The 14,601-nt window shown below is 42.1% G+C and overlaps 1 protein-coding gene across 3 annotated transcripts; it reads left to right on the top strand.

Moving 5' to 3' along the window:
• Positions 1–5,181: 5,181 nt before the first annotated feature.
• LOC115102854 (COP9 signalosome complex subunit 7b-like) lies at positions 5,182–10,013 on the top strand. Of its 3 annotated transcripts, none has more exons than XM_029623234.2 (7): positions 5,182–5,285; positions 5,448–5,617; positions 5,800–5,875; positions 8,156–8,244; positions 8,457–8,659; positions 8,899–9,004; positions 9,494–10,013. In XM_029623234.2, the coding sequence occupies exons 2-7, from the start codon at positions 5,459–5,461 to the stop codon at positions 9,665–9,667; spliced, it is 807 nt and encodes a 268-aa protein (XP_029479094.1). In that variant the 5' UTR covers positions 5,182–5,285; positions 5,448–5,458; the 3' UTR covers positions 9,668–10,013. The 3 variants fall into 3 exon arrangements, with proteins under 3 accessions (XP_029479094.1, XP_029479092.1, XP_029479093.1); XM_029623232.2 differs by having other exon boundaries at positions 5,428–5,617; XM_029623233.2 differs by having other exon boundaries at positions 5,196–5,285; positions 5,424–5,617.
• The last annotated feature ends 4,588 nt before the right edge of the window (positions 10,014–14,601 follow it).

Raw genomic sequence — 14,601 nt, 5'->3', positions numbered from 1 at the left:
CTCAAAGTTAATTTTAGGCATTTTGTTTTTAGTGGATGTAGGTGTTTTTGCCATGTTATACATTTACATTTACATTTAAGTCATTTAGCAGACGCTCTTATCCAGAGCGACTTACAAATTGGTGCTTTCACCTTATGACATCCAGTGGAACAGCCACTTTACAATAGTGCATCTAGGTCTTTTAAGGGGGGGGGGGGAGGGGGTGAGAAGGATTACTTTATCCTATCCTAGGTATTCCTTAAAGAGGTGGGGTTTCAGGTGTCTCCGGAAGGTGGTGATTGACTCCGCTGTCCTGGCGTCGTGAGGGAGTTTGTTCCACCATTGGGGGGCCAGAGCAGCGAACAGTTTTGACTGTATATATATTCATCAAATATAAGCCATTAAGACCCCTTGACTTTTTCCGCATTTTGTTACGTTACAGCCTATTCTAAAATGGATTAAATATTTTTTCCCCCTCATTAATCTGCACACAATACCCTATAATGACAAAGCAAAAACTGTTTTTTTAAAAACATTTTGCAAATGTATATGTATATCAAAAGAATAAACTGAAATATCACATTTACATAAGTGTTCAGGGCCTTTACTCAGTACTTTGTACTGAGCCCTGAGTCTTCTTGGGTATGACACTACAAGCTTGGCACACCTGTATTTGGGGAGTTTCTCACATTCTTCTCTGCAGATCCTCTCAACCTCTGTCAGGTTGGATGGGGAGTGTCGCTGATACTGCCACCCCCATGCTTTATCGTAGGGATGGTGCCAGGTTTCCTCCAGATGTGACGTTTGTCACAGATCTGGGGAAGGGTACCAAAACATTTCTGCAGCATTGAAGGTCCCAAAGAACACAGTGGCCTCCATCATTCATAAATGGAAGAAGTTTGGAACCACCAAGACTCTTCCTAGAGCTGGCAGCCCAGCCAAACTGAGCAATCTGGGGAGAACGGCCTTGGTCAGGGAGGTGACCAAGAACCCAATGGTCACTCTGACAGAGCTCCAGAGTTTCTCTGTGAAGATGGAAGAACCTTCCAGAAGGACAACCATCTCTGCAGCACTGCACCAATCAGGCCTTTATGGTAGAGTGGCCACTCCTCAGTAAAATGCACATGACAGCCCGCTTGGCGTTTTCCAAAAGGCACCTACAGACTCTCAGACTAAGAGAAACAAGATTCTCTGGTCTGATGAAACCAAGATTGAACTCTTTGGCCTGAATGCCACGCGTCATGTCTGGAGGAAACCTGGCACCATCCCTACGGTGAAGCATGGTGGGGGAAGCGTCATGCTGTAGGTCAATTTTTCAGCGGCAGGGGCTGGGAGACTAGTCAGGATCGAGGGAAAGATGAACGGAGCAAAGTACAGAGAGATCCCTGTTGTAAACCTGCTCCAGAGCGCTCAGGACCTCAGACTGGCGCGAAGGTTCGTCTTCCAACAGGACAAAGACCCCTGAAAATAACATAAGTTTCACTCAATAATCATTGTTTTATAATTATTTGAAGAAATAAATGAACCTTTGATGTCTTTAGAAAATCTAAATATATCTGTATACATGCATTGTTAACACTTTGAGATATTTATGTGTATATCCCAAACAGGGTGGAAATATCTGATGGTATTAGTATTTAAGTCAGGGCCGGTGACATAAGCGGTCACTTAGGAACCCCGTCCGCTAGGGTTACGTTTACTGTTGAGAGTTAGAATAGTAGAACACACAATGTGCCATTTCAAAATGTGGTTGTGCATCAGCAGTATTTCTCTTGTGATGTCAGTCACTGACAGTCGCTCAATTAGCCATGTCAGCTAACAATTTTTTGATTGGTAAATTAGTCAAGCCAGCTATCTAAACTTGTAGTAATCAATGAATACCAACCAGGCACGCAGGGCACGTGGCCAAGGACACTGACCTCCAGGAAGCCCCCATTGATTTTGTAATTCACTCTCACTCAGATATCTTTGACCCCCTTTAGAGTCGATTGACGCACCGGTGTGTCAATCTACAATAAATTATATAACAAAAAAATCCCCATCAAAATGTATCAGTTTAAGCTAGAGGTACTGTATCTTTGTTTTGTAATGATCATGTTGTTTAATCAGCTTCTTGATATGCCACACTTGTCAGGTGGATGGATTATCTTGGCAAAGGAGAAATACTCACTAACGGTGATGAAAATGCATTCCTGCTCAAAATGGGCTAGAAATACGATTTGTGTGTGTATAGAACATTTCTGGGATTTTATATTTCAGTTCATGAAACATGGGACCAACACTACATGTTGCATTCATATTTTTGTTCAGTGTTTATAGATAGAAGTCATGGCAAACTGTGTAGAATTTAGGGCTGTCCCCAACTAAAAACTATCTTGGTGTCCGAAAATCGTCTGTTCTTTCGATCAACCTGGAAATGTTAAACGTGTATTTTTCCATATATAGACACACCCTATGTGTTTTAATCAAATTAACTATATGCATTGAGCTTGTCTGATTCTTAAAGCTTATGGTTTGATGAAATAAGACAATTGCCTCCGGATGGCGCCAGAGATCTAGATAACCAGAAACATTGTATAAACTATTAAAGTTGGGTCCAGCACCGAGCTTTCGCTAGCGAACTTGCAACATTGTATAAAATGTTCTGGACACACAGAGTTTCCCCGCCAGTGAGGACCGGACAGACACAGCTGTAGCCTATTTGTTCCTGTTCCTCTTGAGTGATGGAAAGATTTTTCAGGTCGCTTATTATATAGGCTTACTTCTATGCGTGCGCCTCCCTTCTCAACATTGACAGGAGAGCTCCACACAAAAGACAATGACTAAATTGACAAAACTCGTAAATGGAATGAAATAAAATAAAACTTGTTTCTCACAAGTGTAGCATAGGTTGTGCACTCTGCCAACAATGTGTCCACTCAGACAATGAGAACTGGAAGACAGGAATAAGAATATTGAATGCATTTAAATAATTACAACTAAACGTTAGAATATAGAAAGTATAGGAATTAACGGTAAATGTAGTCTACTACTGGTGATGTATGCAATGGGAAATTGATATACACTAACAATTCACACAATGAAGTTATGAAACAATGAATGTGCACAAATTGGTGGGAGAGAGCAAATTCTGGAGAAAGAAGTGCATTAAGCATCTGGGACATGGTCAATCCGATTTCTGCATTCGTCATGCAGCATTTACGGTGATACGAGAAGGCAGGTTATTCATACTCTTTGCGCTTCACGGAGCAGTGCGGCGCTGTTGTCAAGGAAGTGTTTGCGTTTATACAGGATGTACCGCCCCACCTACCGTCAACCAATCATGTCAATGAAGAGCCCACCGCATTGTTACAACATTTGGGAGGCGCATGGCGATATGGTGGAGCTCGATTTGGCCTCTGGAGGCTCCGCAATTGCTTCACCCCCATCATATGGAGCCTCCGACCACATTTTCGGATCAAGCATAAATGGTCTTTTAGTCTAGGCCTCCGCAATTGATTAATTAGTTCACTGAGATGGGCGCAAATATACACAGTACCAGTCATTCAAGGATAATTTTTTTTTTTTAAATAAATAAAAATCCACCATAATAGTGAAGACATCAAAACTATGAAATAACACATGGAATCATTTGTCCAATGAGAGTGGTGAAGTGCTGCATCAGATGACCTGGTCTCCATAATCACCTGATCTCAACCCAATTGAGATGGTTTGGGATGAGAGAGATGGACCGCAGAGTGAAAGAAATGCATCCAACAAGTGTTCACCATATGTGGGAACTCCTTCAGGACTGTTAGAAAAGCATTCCAGGTGAAGCTGGGTGAGAGAATGCCAAGAGTATGCAATTCTGTCATCAAGGCAAAGGGTGGCTACTTTGAAGAATGTCAAATATAAAATATATGATTCCATATGTGTTATTTCATAGTGTTGATGTCTTCACTATTATTCTACAATATAGAAAATAGTAAAAATAAATAAAAACCCTTGAATGTGTAGGTGTGTCCAAAGCTTTGATTGGTACTGTATATATATATTTGTAACTGCTTGACTAAAACGATCTTGGTCGACCAACAGCCTAACAACCAAACAATCCACCAGTCGACTAATTGGGGTCTGTTTCTCAAACTAGACACTCTAATGTACTTGTCCTCTTGCTCAGTTGTGCACCGGGACCTCTCACTCCTCTTTCTATTCTGTTTAGAGACAGTTTGCTGCTGTTCTGTGAAGGGAGTAGTACACATAATTGTACCAGATCTTCACTTTCTTACAGTTTCTCGCATGGAATAGCCTTCATTTCTCAGAACAAGAATAGACTGACGAGTTTCAGAAGTAAGTTCTTTGTTTCTAGCCATTTTGAGCCTGTAATGGAACCCACAAATGCTGATGCTCCCGATACTCAACTAGTCTAAAGAAGGACAGTTAGATTGCTACTTTAAATCAGCACAACCGTTTTCAGCTGTGCTAACATAATCGCAAAAGGGTTTTCTAATGATTAATTAGCCTTTTAAAATGATAAACTTGGATTAGCTAACACAACGTGCCATTGGGACACAGGAGGGATGGTTGCCGATAATGGGCATCTGTATGTGTATGTAGATATTCCATAAATAATTTGCCATTTCCAGCTACAATAGTCATTTTCAACATTAACAATGTCTACACTGTATTTCGGATCAATTTCATGTTATTTTAACGGACCAACGGACATTTTCAAACTTTTGAACGGCCCCATGGCAATATGAGTAGAATTGCATGAAATGTGTTAGAAAATTGCTACATTTTCTCTCCACCCATGGCAAAATGTGTAGAATTGCAGGAAATGTACTTAAAAACTCTCCACCATCAAGAGGGAGACCACTAAAATGTTTTGCCTGCAAGGTGCTTAGGGCCCCCAAAAGGCTAGGACCGGCCCTGATTTAAGTGCCTGAACTTGACCAATATTTTCTTCTGAAAGTCAATCATGTCATTTTTCTGATAGAATACAAAAAATATATATACTTTTCCTCAAAAAAGTTGAGGTCCAAAAGGCCCCACATTGTAGGAATGACCCAGTTGGTCGGCCAACGGTGCAAGTGGCGATACTTCAGGCTGAGGAGTAAATTGCACACTTCCCGATGACCATAGACTGCTGACAGAGTAAGGAAACCAACACATAATTTTGTAATGTTGATGAAATATCCCTTTAATGTCTCATATAAAGGCGTGTAATTTGCCTAGACACGCCCCCACATCTTTCTCCTGAAAACAAGTTGGCATTTAGTCAAGCAGCTCGAAACAATATTTATGACAAGATAAACAAAACCAAAGTGAGTACTTACAGTAGCAAACTTCGGTAACTGCCTGGGAGCAAAATAAACTTGATAGTCAACTGTATTGCCTTGCTGTGGTTTAATATATAAGCCAGTTTGCTAGCCAGCTAAAATGACATCGCTAACGTTAGCTAGCTAGCTCTGGCTAGCTCCTCTCAGTTTTTCCTCAGATGGCTGGAGAGCCGAAACACAGCAACCAGCTAGAGCAGTTCATGTTGCTGGCCAAAAATACGCAAGGACCCGCTTTGATTACCCTCATAAAACAATTACTGGAAGCTCCGGGCGTATATGTCTTCGGAGAGTTCCTAGAACTGCCCTGCATTCAACAGGTAACCTACCTAACCATCTTTTTCTTCTCAAGTGGAGTGACTTGTGTATGAATGTGGAGGGCATTCATTTTTCACTCAAATGTAGTGGCTAACCCCACACCACTAGATGTCACTGGTTTCAAGGTATGTGATTGCGTACAATGTTGTCAATTTTTCCCCAACTCACTGCTCTCTCTTTGTAGATGTCAAAAGGTCCCAATGAAGGCTACAGTCAACTGCTCAACATGTTTGCCTATGGCACATACCATGATTATAAAGGTAGTTGATCCTTTCATGCTTTTTTCTGCTTGTGTTATTCATGTTACACGGTAATGGTGCTACAGTATCCACGGGTTGATTTATTTACATTTGTACATTTTAGTCAATTTAGCAGACACTTCTCCAGAGCGAATAACAATTAGTGCATTCATCTTAAAAATCCTTAAAGCTGCAATATGTAACTTTTTGGGTGACTGACCAAATTCACGTAGAAATGTTTTGAACACTCTATAGATCTGTCATTCTCATTTAAATCATGTCAAATAAGAGGTAGATCTGTATAATGTGTGCTATTTCTAAGCTTCCTGTTCATAAGTTTGGGTTTTGCATCTATTTAATTTCTGTTTTGTGTGCCAGCTTAAAACAGCTGAAAATGAAATATTTTTGGTTATGAAAAATATTTCACAGCAGTTTAGATGGTACAATTATTATCTACACCAGGGGTCTCCAACCTTTTCTAGCATGAGAGCTACATTTTTAAGCTGCTCATTTTTGAGCTACTCATTTTTTTCTAGCTTTCCAATAGACACAATCTTCTCTCCCCTGCGACTCGTCCCCAGGTCCTTCGTGTACAATAGAAAGTAGTGCACAATATTTTCTGGATTATATTTTTCCAGATTGTTTTCTCAGTAAAAATAAATAATTTTCAGTCTCAATTACAATTGTTCATAGAGAAAAAATGAAATTGGATGTTCTGAGTATTAAAAAATATATATATAATAATAATTCAGGTCTGGTAGAAAACATTTTGTTGCGTAATTCCCCTTTAGTTGTGCATATAGCAAGCAAAGAATATGCCATCAAATGTGGGTGTCTGGTGATGGTTCTGTACTGCTGTTGCTCATTTCACAGCAAATGTTGCAATAACAAATAATAGATACAAATAACATACTTATTCATTATATACTTCTGCCGGGTAAGCCTTACCATTTAATTGAGAAGATTTTGGAGAAAGTATTTCTGTCAACCCACAAGATGGTTATTGCATCAACTGGCTACACACGGAGTGATAGAAAAACGCATGCACCACACAGACAGACAGGCAATATTGCTGGAATTTAATCGGCAAATATTGTTAGGTTTGGCTTTTTGAGCCAATAGTGGGTAACCAGGGGTTGGATAATGTCAATGTTGCATTGATTAGATAGTATTTGGAGCTTGCGGTATCTAATACATGTCAAATTGCATGTACATTCAGAATTGTTTAGCGATTTACTCGTATGTGAGCCTACGAGCTACTGGTAGCTCGCGATCAACCTGTTGAAGACCCCTGCTCTACACTATACTTGCTTGTTTTCCTGCATAAACTGAAATTATGCAAACTATTAGAATTTTAGCAAGCAGAAAATGGCAGAGTGATTTCTGCACAGTGCATCTCTAAGTCTATTGCTTCAATATAAGTACCATTATTTTAAAAATCCCCATCAAAATCAATCAGTTTAACCTCTACAGGATCGGTGTCCCCCCCCCAACGCAGGACGGTTGAGCTAACATAGGCTAGGTTGTAAGGAACAGAAACAAAATCAGTTTAACCTCTACAGGATCGGTGTCCCCCCCCCAACGCGGGATGGTTGAGCTAACATAGGCTAGGTTGTAAGGAACAAAAACAAAATCCCAGGACGGAGACATATCTGATATGGACAGAAAACGTACATTCTTGTTAATCTAAATGCGCTGTCCAATTTACAGGAGCTATTACAGTGAAGGAATACCATGCTATTGTTTGAGGAGAGTACACAGTTATGAACTTGAAAATGTATGAATAAACCAATTAGGCACATTTGGGCAGTCTTGATGCAGATATCTTGCATTTCAAAGATGATGGTACAAACATAAAAAACACGTTTTCTCCTGGTATTATTTTTTGCCAGATCTCAGGAATTATATTCTCCTACATTAAATTCACATTTCCACAAACTTCAGTGTTTCCGTTGAAATGGTATCAAGAATATGCATATCCTCTCTCCAGGTCCTGAGTTACAGGCAGTTAGATTTGGGTATGTCATTTTAGGCGGAAAATTGAAAAAAGGTGCAGATCCTTATTAAACTAGTTGACAGTTTTTTTTGCCATTTATGAATGTGGTATTCAATGTGTTTCTATGGGCTATAGTAGTATAGGCCAAATTCAATATTTTGTTTTATATTTGCTTTTTAAAATTATACCTAAAGGGGTCCTACAATTCAGTCGTAGCAAGTACATCATCCCTCAATAATTATTTATCAGCTAAATCTATGCTAGTAGGAAAATACAATTATTTTTGGTCCTATTTGTCTTTTCAGCATTCAAGGATACTCTACCCCCCTTGACTGAGACCCAGAAGAACAAACTAAGGCATCTGACCATTGTCAACCTGGCTGCAAACATGCAGGTCCGTACAGGACTGTCTACTGCAACAGACCCGAAGCAACCCTAAATATTGTTTGTGTATTGTATTTGTGCAGTCAGTTTGATCAAAGTAACCGAGAGCAGTAGGCTTTCTTCTTATTCATGGTGTTCATTATTGGTCCAGCACCCGTTTGCAAATGTGTAATGTGCAGCATCACTCTCACACACTTCTGTTCATTATCATGGTGAGTGCAGGTGATCCCGTACTCAGTGCTGCTGAAGGACCTGGAGGTGGGCAGTGTGCGTGAGCTAGAGGACTTGGTGATAGAGGCTGTGTATGCTGACGTGATCCGGGGGAAGCTGGACCAGTGCAGGCAGCAACTGGAGGTGGACGCCTGCATCGGCCGGGACATCCGCTCCCAGGGCATGGGCCGCATCGCCAGCATACTGACACAGTGGTGTGGTGTGGTGTGGTGTGGGGGGGGGGGTCCACGTATAGAGTTCTGCATATTAATGTTTGAGATTATAGACCCGGTTATGAGTCGTTTTTTCCCCAACAAAAGCCATGTTAGAATGTCATTGTCTGTATCTGATTAATCATTAATATTGTATCATTAGTCCTGCTTTTCTACTGTTTGTTTTATGCCTGTTTCTCTGTCCACATATAGATTCTGCTGATCTTTATGCGTGTCCACAGGTGTAGTGACTGTGAGAGCATGTCTGCGTCCATAGAGCAGGAGGTGGGCAGGGTGAGCCACTGCAGAGAGAGCCACCTCAAAGCTCTGCAGCACATCGAGACCGAGGTGAGGGAAACATTCAGAGAGGGTTGAGGTGGATGGTCAGAAAGAATAAGTGCTCCATTTTCAAGTGTGCTCTGGTGCATGATTTTTAGTGTTGTCTCCCTGTCACTTTTCTGTCCTTCCTCCTCTCTTTCAGTTTAAAGGGCTTTATTGGCATGGGAAACATGTTTACATTGCAAAGCAAGTGAAATAGATATATATATATTTTTTTGCTCACATTTTATGTCTATGCCCCATTATGTCTATATACAGTGTTGTAAAAATAGTTCAAGTACAAAAGGGAAAATAAATATTGGTTGTATTTACAATGGTTGCCCTTGTGGCAACAGGTCACAAATCTTGCTGCTGTGATTGTACACTGTGGTGTTTCACCCAATAGATATGGGAGTTCATCAAAATTGGATTTGTTTTTCGAATTCTTTGTGGGTCTGTGTAATCTGAGGATAATATGTGTCTCTAATCTGGTCTCTGTCTCTCTCCTGTCTCGGTCAGGTGGGTAACATCCGCAGGATGATGTCAGCAACCACGTCTACGTCCACTCAGGACATGGACCCTCTGGGGGAGCAGGAGGGGGAAGGGGCCATGGCAGGCTCCGGGGCCGAGCGCAGGCAGACCCCCCTACAGATAATCTCCAAGGCCAAGAGCCTCAACAACCAGAGACCCTGACCACTGTAGCCTGAGACGGGCATGTACTGTTTTATTAAGACATAGGCTGCTCAGTGTTCTGAAGGTGCTTCCACGCCTTGTCTCCTTCCCTCAGTCTGCACTGCCTTCAAACAACTGAAATGGAGGAGACAAGGAGAGTAAGACACTTTTGAGATTTATTCCATGGGTTTGTGGCCTGGACTAGGAGTCTTTTGTTTAAGGCACTATCCTTTCCCCTGTTTATAAAAAGGTTGTTTGTAATTTGTCTTTAAAAAAAATTGGATAAAGAGAGAATGTATTTCCTGTTGAATGTGCCGATTTTTGTCATTTTATTTGCTAATAGCAAATATTAAAAGCTATGTTTTCAGATTTTGAACTGAACTTCATTATCACAAATGCAACATCACTTGAATAAGCACACAAGTTTCATCAGCATACTGCTATGTAGTTTAGGAAATATTACTGATATTATCGGTGTTATCCTGTCCCCCATCTAAATCTGTGATTATTCAAATGGAAACAATTTCCGGTTATGTTTAAGAGTTCTACTAAATGTTCAAGAATGAAAGACCCGCTCCAGCCCTACACAGACGAGATGCTTTTGCTTGAGTTATTGTCTGGGGGCTGAAGTGTATGTTTTTAGGTCTGTCTGCTGCCTCGTTGGGAACCCCTTCTCTCCCCTGCCCAGCCCTGCGTACCCCGCTGACCTAGTTTTCAATTGTTTTCTGCCTGAGACAATGGGAGAAAATGGTTTCATAACCACACACAATACCTGGGTGTTATTCAACAGGATTGTTGTTAAGGGTTCTCATTGTGGCGTGATTGTGTGTAGAGCGTTGTGCGCATCCTTTATGTAACCAACTCATGCAGCCCTCCCCCAGCGAGCAGTTTCAGTACCCAACGCCCTTTCCACACACACACACTTTGTCCTCACCCTGGGGTCTCAAAGTTATTCTTATGGAGAGATCTCAAATGTCCCTGTTGACAGCCTTTACAAAACCTTTCTTTCTCACGCCACTTACTAACTCATTCACTTTGCTCCACTTACTAACTCATTCACTTTGCGCCACTTACTAACTCATTCACGTTGCTCCACTTACTAACTCATTCACTTTGCTCCACTTACTAACTCATTCACGTTGCTCCACTTACTAACTCATTCACGTTGCTCCACTTACTAACTCATTCACGTTGCGCCACTTACTAACTCATTCACGTTGCTCCACTTACTAACTCATTCACTTTGCTCCACTTACTAACTCATTCACTTTGCTCCACTTACTAACTCATTCACTTTGCTCCACTTACTAACTCCACTTTTACTAACTCATTCACTTTGCTCCACTTACTAACTCATTCACGCTCCACTTACTAACTCATTCACTTTGCGCCACTTACTAACTCATTCACTTTGCTAACTAACTCATTCACTTTGCACTTACTAACTCATTCACTTTGCGCCACTTACTAACTCATTCAACTCATTCACTCATTTTGCGCCACTTACTAACTCATTCACTTTGCTCCACTTACTAACTCATTCACTTTGCCACTTACTAACTCATTCACTTTGCTCCACTTACTAACTCATTCACTTTGCGCCACTTACTAACTCATTCACTTTGCGCCACTTACTAACTCATTCACTTTGCGCCACTTACTAACTCATTCACTTTGCTCCACTTACTAACTCATTCACTTTGCGCCACTTTATGACCCTTATTAGACCCTTGCCTAGTGTCTTTGTAGGGCTTGTGTGTGTTATGTCAGCACCATGTGTAACCTCCGTTGATCCCTAGGGCAGGAACCACCACACACACACACACACACCCTAAACCCAATTCTCCATATACTGGGTTTCTTGTCTCAATGGAGATATGGACTGGCAAAAGCAAATCCTGTCTAGGCTTCTGCAACGCACTTCTTGTGGCAGTGAGCTGTAACCCTTGTAGCCATTTGCGACTGCTGAACTGGCCGAATAGAGGAGATGGCTCCGGTAAGTACGCCTCCAAAACATCTCCATACGATGTGATGTCAGTCATGCCATGATTTAGCAGGACATTAATGCACTTTCAAGTTAAGCTTTCTATGGATTTGTGTGTGTTCAATTTTAAGCGTGTGGCTTTGGCTTGATTTAATGTTCTCTGATGTATTTCAGGTCTAGAGCAGCGGGTGTGCCGTCACAGCAAGAAGAGGCGAGAGAGGTGAGATGCCTGAACCACTTGTTTGTCTAGCTGTCCTCCCTCATTTTCCATTTAGTATCTCTGACTTTCCCTTCTAAGACTGCTGACCTCTCGTTTTACATTTAGTATCTCTCACTTTCCCTTCTAAGACTGCTGACCTCTCCCTTCAACCTTGCTTGCTGGTCTAGCTCTGTGTGGTCAGTGCCACTGAGACTGGTAAAATAGGTGTAATACTGAGCGATAGACTGTCAAAAAGAAAGGGGGGGGGGCCTTCAGTACACTATGCCCACTCGAGGGGGAGGGATGGGAGGAGCGAGTGAGCGGAGGCCAGATTAATCAAAGGACATCAAAGGGGATGGAGGGATAGGATGAAAGCGTGCCGACCGTTTGTCCCATGCCATCCTGCTCTGCCTGAGCTGGCTTACAGATCTCGGGGCCATTGTGCCACGCGGGTGCATGGAGGGGGCTGGGACACGACACACATACACTACAGTACCAACACAACACTACAAATTAGAAACAACACAGACTCACACCATACCAGGGCTGCTAATTAGCAGGGACCTCACGACACAATATTAGATTTGTGTGTGTTGAGTATATGTTGGGAAATTGTTAGATAGAAACAAGCATTTTGCTACACCCGTAATAACATCTGCTTAACACATGTATGTGACCAATACAATTTGATTTGATTTATCACGGTACTCAGGTGCCAATACTATATTTATTGCGATTTTCACGATTCTATTTGATATTGCGGTTTGATGTTCCAAATATATTGCTCACTATATGTCTGCTGCAGAGAGGGAGACGAGAGAGAATGAGTTTTGATCAGTCATAATATCGTCCAAAATAATATTGCGATATTGTGACTGTTTTGATCCCCCCCCAGTCACTACACACACTCACACACAAAGTACTGAGAGCGGAAATTAGCGCTTTCTCCTCTTACACTTATTTACTGTCGGTCTCCTTTTTTCCTCCTTTCTCTCTTTCCATCCCCCAATGTGTGTCTCTCTCACACACCCGTTCTCTCTGTTATGCCGCAACTTCAAAGCACAGCCCTCTGATGTTGCCAAAGTCGGCCACTCACTCAAACTGCGGCACAGCCACTCATACACACAGTCACACACACTTCACACAGCCAAATCCACAAATGTGTATATATAGTCTATTTCGGACACACCTGTTGCTGACAGGTGTAGAATCGAGCACACAGCCATGCAATCTCCATAGACAAACATTGGCAGTAGAATGGCCTCACTGAAAAGCTCAATGACTCTCAACGTGGCACCGTCATAGGATGCCACCTTTCCAACAAGGCAGTTTGTCAAATGTCTGCCCTGCTAGAGCTGCCCCGGTCAACTGTAAGGGCTGTTATTGTTAAGTGGAAAAGTCTAGGAGCAACAACGGCTCAGCCGCAAAGTGGTAGGCCACACAGGCTCACAGAACAGGACCGCTGAAGCTGGTAGCGCATAAAAATGATATGTCCTCGGTTGCAACACTCACTACCAAGTTCCAAACTGCCTCTGGAAGCAACATCAGCACAAGAACTGTTCGTCGGGAGCTTCATGAAATGGGTTTCTATGGCCGAGCAGCCACACACAAGCCTAAGATCACCATGCGCAATGCCAAACATCGACTGGAGTGGTGTATAGCTTGCCGCCATTGGACTCTGGAGCAGTGGAAACACGTTCTCTGGAGTGATTAATCACTCTTCGCCATCTGGCAGTCCGACGGACGAATCTGGGTTTGGCTGATGCCAGGAGAACGCTACCTGCCCGAATGCATAGTGCCAACTGTAAAGTTTGGTGGATAAAGAATAATGGTCTGGGGCTGTTTTTCATGGTTCGGGCTATGCCCCTTAGTTCCAGTGAAGGGAAAGCTTAACACTACAGCATACAATGACATTCTAGAAGATTCTGTGCTTCCAACGTTGTGACAACAGTTTGGGGAAGGCCCTTTCCTGTTTCAGCATGATAATGCCCCTGTGCACAAATCGAGGCCCATACAGAAATGGTTGTCTCGATCTGTGTGGAATAACTTGACTGGCCTACACAGAGCCCTGACGTCATCCGCATCGAACACCTTTGGGATGAATTGGAAAGCCAGGCCTAATCAATCGCCCAACATCAGTGCCCGACCTCACTAATGCTTTTGTGGCTGAATTGGAAGCAAGTTCCAACATCTAGTGGAAAGCCTTCCCAGACAAGTGGAGGCTGTTATAGAAACAAATGTGAACCAAGTCCATATTAATGCCCATGATTTTGGAATTAGATGTTCAATGAGCAGCTGTCCACATACAGTTATTTTGGAAAATATTCCACATTTGGTTTACGTTACAGCCTTATTAAAAAAATATATAAATATATATTTTTTTTATCCCTCAGTCTACACACAATACCCCATGATGACAAAGCGAAAACAGGTTTCTAGATTTTTTTGCAAAATGACAAAAAATAAGTCAGAAATATCATATTTATATAAGTTTTCAGACCCTTTACTCAGTACTTTGTTGTGAAGCACCTTTGGCAGCGATTACAGGCTTGGGTATGATGCTACAAGCTTGGCACACCTGTATTTGTGGAGTTTCTCCCATTCTTCTCTGCAGATCCTCTCACGCTCTGGCTGGTCTTCAGAGATGTTTGATCGGGTTCAAGTCTGGGCTCTGATTGGGCCACTCAAGGACATTCAGAGACTTGTCCCGAAGCCACTCCTGCGTTGTCTTGGTTGTGTGCTTAGGGTCGTGGTCCTGTTGGAAGGTGAACC

The sequence above is a fragment of the Oncorhynchus nerka genome, unplaced genomic scaffold (assembly GCF_034236695.1).
Source record: "Oncorhynchus nerka isolate Pitt River unplaced genomic scaffold, Oner_Uvic_2.0 unplaced_scaffold_40___fragment_2___debris, whole genome shotgun sequence".
NCBI lineage: Eukaryota > Metazoa > Chordata > Actinopteri > Salmoniformes > Salmonidae > Oncorhynchus > Oncorhynchus nerka.
Note: the sequence above shows the minus strand (reverse complement) of the source record. Positions and strands in the feature narration are given on the sequence as shown.

Coding starts and splice junctions, on each gene's coding strand:
- LOC115102854 (XM_029623234.2), top strand. CDS start 5,459: ATGGCTGGAGAGCCGAAACACAGCAACCAGCTAGAGCAGTTCATGTTG. Junction 5,618..5,799: donor AACTGCCCTGCATTCAACAG/GTAACCTACCTA, acceptor CTCTCTTTGTAG/ATGTCAAAAGGTCCCAATGA. Junction 5,876..8,155: donor CACATACCATGATTATAAAG/GTAGTTGATCCT, acceptor TTGTCTTTTCAG/CATTCAAGGATACTCTACCC.